At 39.3% G+C, this 12,769-nt stretch overlaps 1 protein-coding gene across 1 annotated transcript; it reads right to left on the reverse strand.

The window, feature by feature from the left end:
- Positions 1-1,738: 1,738 nt before the first annotated feature.
- Positions 1,739-10,928, reverse strand: LOC128507220 (uncharacterized). The gene is made up of 5 exons (XM_053477938.1): positions 10,844-10,928; positions 9,643-9,965; positions 8,829-9,127; positions 8,618-8,713; positions 1,739-2,575 (listed from the first exon to the last, which is right to left on the reverse strand). Exons 2-5 carry the CDS (start codon positions 9,949-9,951, stop codon positions 2,389-2,391), a joined length of 891 nt encoding a protein of 296 aa, XP_053333913.1. The 5' UTR covers positions 9,952-9,965; positions 10,844-10,928; the 3' UTR covers positions 1,739-2,388.
- Positions 10,929-12,769: the final 1,841 nt, after the last annotated feature.

A 12,769-nucleotide genomic window follows, 5' to 3' on the forward strand; every position in this document is an offset into this window, starting at 1 on the left:
GTAAATAGTGACACTTTTAACAAAAGGAACGATTGTAGCGATTGTCCCGAGGGAGAACCGTCACCCGTCTCTCAGCAGGACATTTCGGTAGGACATTGACGAATACGAACGCTGAAACGAGAGCGGCGTCGTGATCATCATGAGGACCCTGAAGGCAAGAAGAAGGAACATGATGTTTTATTCACGACCACATATTGCACGCTCTCCCTGAAGCTCTCTTTATATATATATATGTGTGTGTGTATATATATATATATATATATAAATAATGGTGTTCATATTTACTGCTGTTGCGGCCCTTTGTGAAGGTAACCGTGTGTGCGTAAGCACCTGAACCAGCTCTATTTATAGCAGCACAGCAGTCACAGACCTGCATTCGCTCCGATTATTCCCGTGGCCTTGCCGTCAGTTCTCAGCTAGTTTCGAAACCATCCTTTGTTCTGAATTGCCTTCGTGTCTGCGTCCAGTTCAGTTCTTTCACATAACACGAAAAGATGTTGCCAAGTGTGGTTAAAATGTCCATTATGTCAGTAAATGCTGCTGTACGCACAGCTGCAGCACGTGACGCGTCCGAGGCTTGTGTGAACTGTAGTTCCGCGGCAATGAGAGACAGCTGTATATGTGACCTGTAAGATAGTGTAAGAATTGTATATAATTTAAACAAGTGTGTTGTTTGAAAAAAAAAGTGTCTTTTGTAAAAGAGAAAAACTAATTGTTAGAGATTGAACGTTAACGATGTAACACTGTTATCTTTAATAAAGATTATCTGAAATGAAGTGTGTGGTATTTTAATGCAGAGGTGTTTAGCAGATAGAAGGGGAGTGACGGAGACTTACGAGTCTTCCAGAGATGCTGAAATGGACCAAAATTGGTTCCTTAATCTTGTCTAATCTTTATAGGAGCCAAATACAGCATGATACATGTCTATTTCACTTCTTTAAAAAAAAACTATTAACTATTAAACTAACTTTTTTTTAAGTTGAAAGTTATTTTTGCATATGTTGTTGCACAAGTATTCACCCCTTTTTAAATTGATACGCAGGTTAAAATAGAATGTAAATGATTGGTATTATGCATGATGACAATACAATTAAACAATATAATAAAATGAAACTGAGGCCTTTCAAGAAGATTTCATTTATTTATATTAAGATCATGTGACACTTAAATTGTAGGCATAATTATAGATCTACTTATGATATACTATTGCATGAAAAATAATTGAGGGGGTTCACACCAATAAGAGGGGGTACTTATAAGATCACAATTGAAATAGTTTTGGAAACTGTTAATGCATGATATAGATCGGGGCAATTATTTAATCCCAAAAGACTTAATAGTAATACATGCATCGTTGAGAATAAATGTTTATGTATATAAATGTATAAAAGTTTGTCATTGATTTATTTATTTTTTTAAATATCATCTTGTGATTAAAGATAAAATTTTGTGATGTGAAAAAATCTTGAATGTCCCTGAGAGATTACTAAAACACTTATTTAAGTTGCATGGTAAAAACAGCCAGTAGAAATCGGAGTAATGTTTAATACTGACATTTTCATACACACACAATCTGACAAAGACTCTCAGCACTAAGACTAAACAGCGGGACACTTTTGTTGTTGAATGCAACATTTTTGCTTTGTTCTGGTTTTCGCATTGCTTATTCTTTTACTGTCACTGTCTGGTAAGGATAATACGCATCCTACTCAAAAAAACAAACAAACAAACAAAAATGGCAGAGAACAAAAAATATATTTTTATTAAAGTAGAAAAGGTAAAGCATACTTGGTGTTAGAAAAAGCACAAACTCGTAGTTCACATCGGTATTTTTTTGCTTTTTAACAAAAAAAGCTGATGAATATGTTTTTAGAATTTTCAACATAATTTTCTTCCTTGTATGAAACACATCGTTAAAAATACAGTAAAGCCGCTATTATGCGCTAAATTAAAAAAAAAAAAAAAAAAGATGAGTTAGATAATGCTAGCACCTCGATACAAGGTGGAGTCTAAAATATAGTGAATAATCTACAGGACAACTAGAGACTAGTTATGAATTAGTAAACACAAAGTTTATCTCGCTACATTCATTATAGTGTTAGCTTTAAATAGAGATCAAAGTGAGCACTGTAACAGGGTTTTCCTCCACATAGACACCTTCTACTATAATCTTTGGTGCCAAAGTTTTGTTACAGAAATAAAAGGAAAAAACAAACAGCATGGATATTCATCAATATCGAAAACCATGACCTTTATATACTGTAACTCAAATTTGCCTGGACATGACCTGGTGATTATGGAGAGAGATATTCCACACGAGACACACATCAAAAGAATGACAATGACGATGAGAGACCAAAGGTGACAAACATGTACAGGTAGTAAGTTTTATCTTTGTGTGTTTTTGCGGAGACTGGAGAGCGCGCCGTCGGTCCAGCTGCCCACTCGCTGCCGAATTTGTCGACTCTGCTGCTGGATAAAGGATCTGTTTAATTTTCCCGTCACGCTCCCCGGATCGGCGCTGGAGCCGTAGCTCTGAACCAACACTCTTCTGTAATGCTCCATGGCCTCGGTCCTGCATAGAAATGTCGAGTAAATGAGATTCAGGATCTTAGAGACAACTCTAGTGTGTGAAAGGCAACATGACAGAACGGGCTGTTTAAATTCATGCAACTTCGTGAAATTAAAAAAAAAAAATTAAACATGCAGCCGACAAAGCATGATGGTTAATTATTAATTCATTCCCAGACATCAGATGAAGCCACACTAAATGGCCAAAAGTATGTGGACACCCAACCATCACACCCGTACGAGTTTCATCTACATGTCTTTGTTGCTCACAATTGTCACTGGAACTGAACCCGTTCTGCCTGTGCACAAAGCCAGCGTCAGGAGTTCTGCCTGCTGTGCAACAGTTGGAGCAGAGAAACTTGACGGAGCTTAACTGCAACCCCACCTTAAAGCCTTTGGAATAAATGGGAACATAAAAGCATCCCTGAACTCCTCACCTGACATTAGCGTCGGTCTTCACTAGGGGTGCAAATTTCGCACATTTTTCTTCAAACAAAAGTTGAACAAGGAGCTCAATCAATAACCAATTAATAATCATAAAAAATTCCTAGCAGCACAATCCCAAGAAATTAGTGTTTGCTCTGCGCCATCACACATTCTTAAAATTAAGAAAACGCTGTTAATTAGCTGATTAATTAAGGCGGGTGTGCCGAAAACACTAAAATGTATGAGAAGTTGAAACCCTTGGGCTCTTCACATCAGTACTAGAACCAATCCTGTATCACACTATTTCAGGAAAAGTCTTGACCCCTTTATTTGTTTATATTCTGCTTCCAAAGAGCCAGTCTAAGCTGTATTTTTATCGTAGTCTTGATGAGTAGCTCTCCAGTCTTCCTGAAGGACATTATGAAACCTTTCAGTCCAGTCCCTATACTTGAGTCGTTTTAAAAGAATGTTTTTTTTGTTTTGTTTGTTTGTCAAGTAACACAGTGACCTATAAATCCTTTAAGCAATAAAACGCATCCTACTCAAGTCATGAATTAGTGAGAAACAGGTACAGATGATGCCCGATGATTAGTACACTGCTGATGCTGAACGCTGAGTGGTTGGAAGACAAGAGGGGAAATGAGGTCGCTGCTGAAGTTGGTACATAAACCAGCAATTTTTAAAGTGTATCTTTAGGCACTTTGCAGCCTGTCACAGTAAAACATTTGTTCCCTTTTTTTTTTTTTTACCTGCACTATTTAATTTAATTTACTATAAAGAAATGAGGGCACTTCTCTTCAAGACTTTTGCACAGTACTGTACCTTCTCTCACATAACATTTATCACCATCCCAAGACACATTGTTCCAGCCAAAGGTAATAAATGTAGCCCAGTTATTGGAAAGCCGCCCTATCTGGCAACCGAACTGCTCGTTCATCTTTGCACAGGCTGACAAAGTAAACGTGAATGTCAGGATGTCCTTACTTTTCAACAACCACCAATCGAAAGATATGTGCGCTACAGAGCATCACCATGCAAAACAAATATCATTAGCGGATACATTCTAAATCGGTTAAAACCGTAACAATAATTACTCGATTAAAGATTAATCCCTAGTCTTCACTGACACTCATATCTGAATGAGCACAAAATGAACATCCCACAGCCACGCTCTAAACATTCAGCGTTAAGCCGTCCCTAAAGACTGGAGCTTATAGTAATAGGAAAGACGGGCCTAATGATCTGGAACTAAATGATCAACAATGGTGGATGTTTAGGTGTTCACATACTTTTGGTCATATCATGGACATACAGCCTTCATGCACATGAAAGAAATTTTTTTTTTCGGTTTGTAAAATGATTTTACCTCAGGCTTTACTCGGACATAACAGAGTACTTGAATTTGCGGCTGCCAAAATGAAAGACATGTTAGGCTACAGTTTCACAAATTAATTTAAGCCATTTTTACTGAAAATGCATTAACAGATAACACTGAAACATATTCGAATGACCGAGTGCAGACTGAGGGGGCAGCCCAAGCAGATCTCTGTAGGTCAACGTATTCTCTTGCACCACATGTAAAAGGTCATTGGCGCACACACCCTCCTGTTTCCTTGTCAAGATCTTCGGAGATGCCTCAGGGTTCTGTACTTGGACGTGTAAATCTGCAGTCTGAAAGGCCACAAGTCTTTAAATGTCACGTTTACTCTACTGTATATGCGGACATTAAAAATGAGGAAAACAATTTAAGGGATTTTTCTATGATGCACTTTCACCTTTGCTATATGGGTGGGATGGAGGGTGTTACTCTGTTCCCTGCCAATCACACTGACCAATCGTGGGCATCTGGTTCATGTATGCGTAAGAGGGCAGATTATGCGTTAAGCCTGATTTATGCCTATGCATCAAGTCTACAGCGTAGCCTGATTTGCACATCACCAGAAATGTAACTTCAAGTCGTGGTGATGGCAATGACTGCGATCGGTCATCCTGTGTGTAGAATCGCATTTCTGCCCTTGCGACATCATCTCTCATTTCTATATTGTAGTAATTTCCGAAAAAATAACGGTTGTTCAACGTCTTGCTAGCACCAGCTCTGAGAAGATCCACTTAGTTTCTTTTTGACACTGTTTGTATTTCACCAAAAAAAGTTCACCAGAAAGTGCTGAGACTCGGCACAGTGGAGTAGAAACCACACCTCTGACTGACAAAGAGGAACGCCTGACGCGGAAGCATAAATCAGGTTTTATGTTGATATGTGGATCAATAGCATGAATGTTGTCGGACATGAAAACTGTCTGATTTATCAAAATAGTGTGTATCTTGTGTTGCTGATTGTTTAAATGTCACGTCCCATACAAACTGTTTTTTTAGTATATGGATCTTCCTCGCTATACTCCAGGCCATTAGGGTGGGGGTGTTACATTTCAAGGAATTTGTTCATTTTACATCACATCATGATTGCAAGTTTACTCTAAAGCATTAATCGGTTCTGATCAACAAACAAAATTTAATTAAACTGAACAGCTCTAATGAGGAGTGGTTCATAAAGATGTGTTTACTCTTGGACAGTGTGATTATGATTAAAAATTGAGCCTGTGCTGCAATTGAATACATGAGTACTCTAAACGCGCGTTGAATATAGACCATAAATGTCTTCATTATAAGTGATTTCTTTCCGGGAGCAGTTGGAATATTTGCTCCTAGAAGATGATCTCATCCACAGCACAAAGCATGCCACGTGAAAACAGTAAGGGAGTGGAGGGAACAGCAGACGGTCTAACACAGCGATGGAGTGTTTCACATGACTTCCCTGAATGGAAAAGAGTTTGAAAATCTTGGCGGGACAAGAGTTATGCGAGGAATTTTAGGGGGTGGGGGAGTCGTAACACTCCCAGATAACAGGACCTTACAGTAGACAGTCTGAGGACTGATACAGTACAGTGCTGTCCAAAACACAAACACTTTAAAGATATTCCAACAGTACAGCACAAGAAACTATAATGTATGAACATATTCATCAAAACATGAAACAGTTTAATAAATCATTCAGTGTAGAACAGATCGTCTTTTCAGTGCGTGCGTGCGTGTGTGTGTGTGTGTGTGTGTAAGGCACTCGGACGCACCCCAAAGCAACCAAATCATTCCCTCATGCTCAACCTCTGGCGGGAAGAGTGTTTTTAGAACAGAGAGCCGTTAGAGGAACCACCCTAATACTAAACAGGAAATAGACTGGACACTAAAACAGGATGTGTGAATATGTAGACTTAGGTTTTTTTTTTAACAAATGGACATAAATAGACTGTGTCTCAGCACTTCTGTATGTTAAGAGTAAAAAGTATTAGTTCTTAGGAAAGCAGATGTTACTAACAACAGACTACTCTGTTGAACCACTACAAAATCAGGCATTTTTTAGTCCAGGGAGTGAAAAAACCATTAATCAGTGAAACCAACTTTACCAGACTATAATGTGGGCCGATAAATATATATATATATATATCGCATCTGCTCTCCCTCCCTTATCTCTCCCCGCTTGCTTCTCTTGTCTGTCTTGTGAATACTATTCAGAGACTCTCCTCGCCTTGCTCTTGAAAATAAAAAGGAATATGGATTTGATCAAGTGGTCTCTGAATGCAATTGACACGATCTTCTCGACGAGAAGTGTGGGTTCTGGGGAACCTACTTGTCCTGCTGGGACGTTTGCTGCTGGATACACGATGGACGGTTGGGAGAAGTGGCGCATTGTGTGCCTGGCCGCACTGTCTCTGGAGGACGTTGAAGATATCTACCTATTCGGAACTTTGATAACAGGGATTCTGCTGATTGGATTAGGTGGGATACTTGGATATCGAAAAATCTTAAAAGCAGTCAGTCTCAACCCCAAGAGACTGGCTGGCTGGGAAATAGTGGTGACGAGAGCTGTCAGTAATCAGACTGTGGTTTTTGGACCGCAAATTGGATAACATCTTGGTGAGACTAGCAGCTATGCAACGTGATTTGGACAGACCTGGAGACCAGTGATGGACATTAAATATCTGTGAAATTGGCAGATATTGACCGAAACCTGGAAAATATGATTTTCTTTTCAGCTGCCCCTTTTTCTTTCCAGCTACTGCATTCAAGGCCGTGGCTGGAGTCATAACAAACTCCCCGAAGACCAAGATAACGAGACGCTCTGGAATCCTACTCCCCCCCCCTTCAAGGACACCTGGCGCAGACTATTACGGGATGTTACAGGCTTACAAACTGATACGCACGCACTCACGCACACACATAACAGCTACAGATAGACACTCTACCTTCCCCATATCCAACGCCTTCGTGTGCTTATTCCCTTCAGTGTGGGCAGGCGGAATCGGGACCAGCGCTCTCTAGCTGCAGGAACTGGAGCTGTTTGCCTACATTGGACATTCCCTATCTCCTGTACCCTAATCGTTGCAATGTTTATGTCTTGTGTTTACATGTTTTTATGTGCTTGTTGCTGAGGTATTTTTGTACCCCTGATCGCACACTGCCCTTTTCGAAGGACAGTCTGGGAGGGGATTTTTTACCCTCGTTATCCTAATGTATCTATTTCTTATCTTCTATGATGGCGCCGGTTAGGTGGCTGCCGTCGCGACTCTGTGGTCGCACAAAATCATTTCACTGCATATTGTACTCTGTATGATTGTGTATGTGACAAATAAAATTTTAATTTTAATTTGATATATATATATATATATATATATATATATATAAAAAAAAGAGACACTCTAGAAAGTAAGGGATATCTATCGGACGTCTATATTTTCTCTAAAGTAAAGCATAGTAGTGGTAGCATTACCAGTGATTGTAGTTATCCATGTTGTTTTCGGTTGCTTCTCTGACAACATTTACGGCATTTGGAAGACATCAAATCCAGAGCGACGTATATTTTATCTCGTTATACAGTCTAAAGGGTAAGGGCCTTGATCAGGGGCCCAACAGTGAGAACTTTGTGGTGCTGAGGTTCGAGCCTGAGACCTTCCAATCAGTAATCCAATGCCTAAACCACATTTCACAACTCAAATGAAATGTAAAGAGGTGACTAAATTCCTTTTTACTGATTCGAATTTTAAAGCATTGAGAGTTTCCATTTGATTTAATTCACTAGCACTAATGTCTGATTTGTCTCAAGCAGCTATAATTCTTACTGGGTTTGAACAAACTATTAAAAGTATCTAATAAATTAACTTATGTAACTATGTAATTTGTGTTATTAATTGTTTAAAGGCCGTGTCCAAAAAGCAAGAACTTTTGCCTCCTGTTAATCTTCGAGCTACACTCCAGTCCAGTAATCGGCCATTAGCTTAATAGAAAAAACAAGAATTTTGCAAGAAAATAAAAGAACTTAATTCGTTTTTAATTAAATGTTTATATGTTTATCAGAGCCATGAAGCAAAGGCAAATTGTCGTTTAAATACGATTCAACAGCACTAATGATTGTCTGATTTTTCTCAAGCAGCTACGTTTCTTATAGGAATACAGAACTGCAGACTTCATTAAAGACACTCCAGGACTCGACTGATTATCTGCCCTGATAATCAGCCAGACTGATAATCAGGCGAGTCCTAGTAATGCAGTGAAGCACACTTTAACTCACCGCTCGTCTCTCCCGATGACTTCATCAAATGCCAGAGAGAGCCGCTTTAGTTTCTTGAGGCCTTTTGAGACGCTGTCCAGATCCTGATCAAACTGCCTAAAGCAGGAGAAAAAAGACCCATAAAAGTGACTACACTGAAGTACTCTAAAGGTATCCTACATAGCTAACACAATATAACTTAATTTTCTCCTGAACCCTGAAAGCTTCTCACCTGCGACGGTTCCCCGAGTTCGGGGATGCAAAAGGGCTCCTCAGTGCTGCCATGCGTACGAGCTGCCGCCTGGTTCCTCCCGTCTTCACCGCTCTCACGGCCGACTCGCTTGGCTCAGGGGTACCGACGCCTCGCGGGGTACGCTTTGCGGCTGATCTCGGTGTTCGTCTGGGCGTCGTGGCTTGCCGTTTAGGTGTGCGCGCCGACGAAGGGGCACACTCGTTCTCTTCTCCTTCCAGGATAGCGCCGGGCGTCCTGACCAGGCACTCCTCACGGGACAGTGTGCTCTTTTGGAACTTCTGAGAGGAAGAAATAAAGACTGTTAGTTGTGTGAACATTCTCAGCATTGCCTCGACAAGTTTTTTTTTTTTTCTTTCTTGCTGATGCTGAGTCGGGAATCTCTGAGAATAAAACTGAAACACTGGTTTGGTTGAAAGTACTGGTTATACGCTGCATATTGAGATATGATGTTTTTTGGTTACATTAACCAGTAGAGATGGTTGAAAAAATGTTATTCAATTATGTACTGTGACTATTTTGTGCAGCAATTCATATATTGCCAAACAGATTTTTTTTATATGATTGTATTTAAGGTGGTAAAATGTTGCATATAACCCTGAAGGTGGTGCATCCTGTACAGCTGGAGCAGATTATTTGCTAAATTTGTTTAGAACTGCAACAAAATCTATATTTAAATGTAATTCTTGCAATACAAATCGAATCAGCACCCAAGTATCACAATAGTATCGTATCGGGTCGCCCCTGGTGATTCCCGCCCCATTAGCAGGACACGGGTATCTGTAAAGGACCTGACCTGGTAAGCATTGCCGAAAGTGTTTTTGGCGGTGCGCTTGATCTGCGTGGCAGTGCTCGTCTTCTTGCTGTTCTGGAACCCCTCGCTGTTCGTGATGTTGCTGGTCGACTGCACGGTCTTCAGGGGAAGTCTCTTCCTCAGAGACATGCGCAGGGAGTTGAGCGAGCTGGAGGAGCGTAGCTTTCGAAACTGCTGCGGCGCCTCAGGGGAGCTCTCGGGGTCTGACTCGGGGAGAACGCTGTGGGAACGCCACATCCCTGACACGGTGGAGCCGATGCCGCTCACGCTGTTCACGATAGCTGATGACATGATGGGAACCGGTGCTGCAAGGAATGATGGGAAATTATAACCGTTGCAAATAAGAGGATATAGAATTTATTAATCCCGAAGGGAAATTGTATAAAAGAATGTAATATAACTTTTAATAATCACAGGCTGTTCGTGGAAGCAAAGTGGAAACCTGATTACACAAAATAATAATAATAATAATAATAATAATAATAATAATAAAATTGTATGACGTGGTTCCTGTACTTTTTACATCTTTTATCCTATAAATCAGATCTGCTTGGACCTTATGTGTCCTGTCTTATGGGTAAAAAATAAAATAAAAAATAGAGCTGTAATAAATAATCCAAAAACAATAAGACCAAAAGTTTGTGGACACCTGACCTTCTCCCACACACACATGGTTCTTTCCAAAATTGTTCCTACAAACTTAGAAATCACACTGCACACTTGTGTGACTAAGAGTCCACTTTAAGGAGCATTAATAATAATAAAAAAGATTAAAAAAAAAAATTTAAAAAAGCAACCTCTTTTAAAGGTATAAACTTTGTGCAAGACCCATTGGGTTGAATTGATTTTCTGCGCATGCGCAGTTCTGCACGCCCAGAATCTCACGATTTTCATCTTTTTCATTGCAGGGAGCATTTTCTTATCATGATAAAACGAAACAAGACATTCTACAAATACTTTAACATTTTATAACCCGGTAATATTACTCAGAGCCGCTGTGTGTTTATAGTTAATCCTGTAAAACAATACAGAGCCGATGCTAACGCCAGCTAGCCTCACCCCGCTAACATCCAGCTGGTGTCGAGATAAACCGCTTGTTTTTCACCAAACGCTCAAATCTTTTTTTAATTGCACATTACCGGAATAACACACTGCAGACATTAGGTCACATCCCGGCTCTTACCCGCTCGGTGTTGTTGCTCCGCGCTGCGGGAATGTTTTCGCCTCTCTTTTGGAGTTTGAATTTGGCGGACCCTCGGTCTAAGCTTGTGAAGCCCCGCCCCAAGCCCCGCCCCGCGCTTTAATAAGACACTGTGTAAACACGCCCCCACACCATGCCTCGATTTGATTGGTCGAATTCAAGAGTCGTATTGACTTCATTCATTTATTCATTCTTTCCTTTGTTGGACATTACAATTTCATTTCTGTTTATATACTGCACTTGTTTTTCATCTTTCTCTTTGTGTTTTTTATGTTTTGGCACCTGCTATAATAGTATTATACTATTATACTAGTATAATAGTTCTTTTTTTCTGTCTTTTTTTCTAGATATACCATAATGTTGCATTTCTTTCTTTCTGGCTATACCATGCTGCATTATGTAATTTCTTTGTTTTGTTGTTTACTTGCAACAGTTTTTTTGTTTATTTATATTACTCACAAAAACCAAACTGACAGCTCTCCTTTCTTACTTCTCTCTATCCTCCTTCTTTGCTTTCTTTCCTTCCTGCATCCCTTTCTTCATTAAGTCCTTCCTTTTCTCCATCCCTCCTTTCTTGCTTTCTTTCTTTCTTTTCTACCTTTATTCATTTCTTTATATACTGTATCATGCTGGCAGTTTGTCATTCCATCCTTTCTACCTTCCTTAATATACCATCCTGCTATTTAGTTCTTCCTTCCTTCCTTCCTTTAGTCCATCCTTTCTTCCTAGCCTCTGTAATGGTGCGCGTTGGTGTTCAAACAAAATGTTTGAATTAAAAGTCAGAAACAATTGATCATAATGTTTTTCATTCCATTTATTTGTAAATGATTTGCTAGCTCACTTAAAATGAATGAATTATTAATAAGGAATTAAAGTAATTAACTGTAATATTAATTAGTGTTTGTTTAAAGGTAAAATATCTAAATGGGTACATCAATATTAAGCTCATGACTAAATTAGGGAAAGATAAATGAGCACAGAATCAGTTATTAAATGATACAAAATTGCATCTATTAAATCCGCCAAGAAAATGAATTCATGTTACTGCTTTATTTTAACAAAGGGATAGAATTAGGATTTAATCAGAGCTTCATTGATTGGATAGATTAAAAAAAATACTTATAGAAAATAATAGAAACAAATATAATGGCACGGTGTCACTGTGGCTCCACACCTCCAGAGTTCAGGGTTCGAGGCTCGTGTGGATTTCCTCCAGGTGCTCCGTTTTCCTTCCACAGTCCAAAGACGTGTAGATTAGACATATTTCCAATCTCCCTTTAGTGTGTGTGTATGTATGTGTGTGTGTGACTGGTATGTGTGTGTGCTCTGTGATGGACTGCTACCCCATCAGAGAGTACACCCTGCCTATGTCTCGTGGCACGAGACAGACTACACTCTGATCCTCCTGGGATAAACTCCAGGCTTCCTGTAAAGGATAAGTGTTATAGACAATTTGAGAGTAAGTGAGAAAAATATAATAGAATATAACTGCTGAAATAGCTAAACGCAGTGTGTCAGTACAGGAAAAACAAACATGAACAGAAATATGCTCTTGTGGTTAAAGAATACTTACTTAATTAGTCCTATAAATAACTGCTATAGATAAACAGTATGCTGGAGAAATAGTATCTCTTCTAAAAATAAGTGCACAAACATCACCATGGTAATTTTTAGTTTTTTGTTTTTCCTGTGCATGTTTTTACGAGAACAAGAGAAATCATTGACCTTGGCCGTGAAACTTTATAATAGTTAGCAATATATTTTAATGGGTTTATATTGCCATGTTATTGACAAAGAAAGTCAATGCTCTAGGGACTTGTATTGTTACTCAGGGGTCAATGTGTCACACCTCTTCAAAGCACGCTTGTGCAATATCGTTAGCATTTAAAAGGCAGGAATGAAAGCTTT

This window comes from Clarias gariepinus, chromosome 19, assembly GCF_024256425.1.
Source record: "Clarias gariepinus isolate MV-2021 ecotype Netherlands chromosome 19, CGAR_prim_01v2, whole genome shotgun sequence".
In the NCBI taxonomy this organism is placed as follows: Eukaryota; Metazoa; Chordata; class Actinopteri; order Siluriformes; family Clariidae; genus Clarias; species Clarias gariepinus.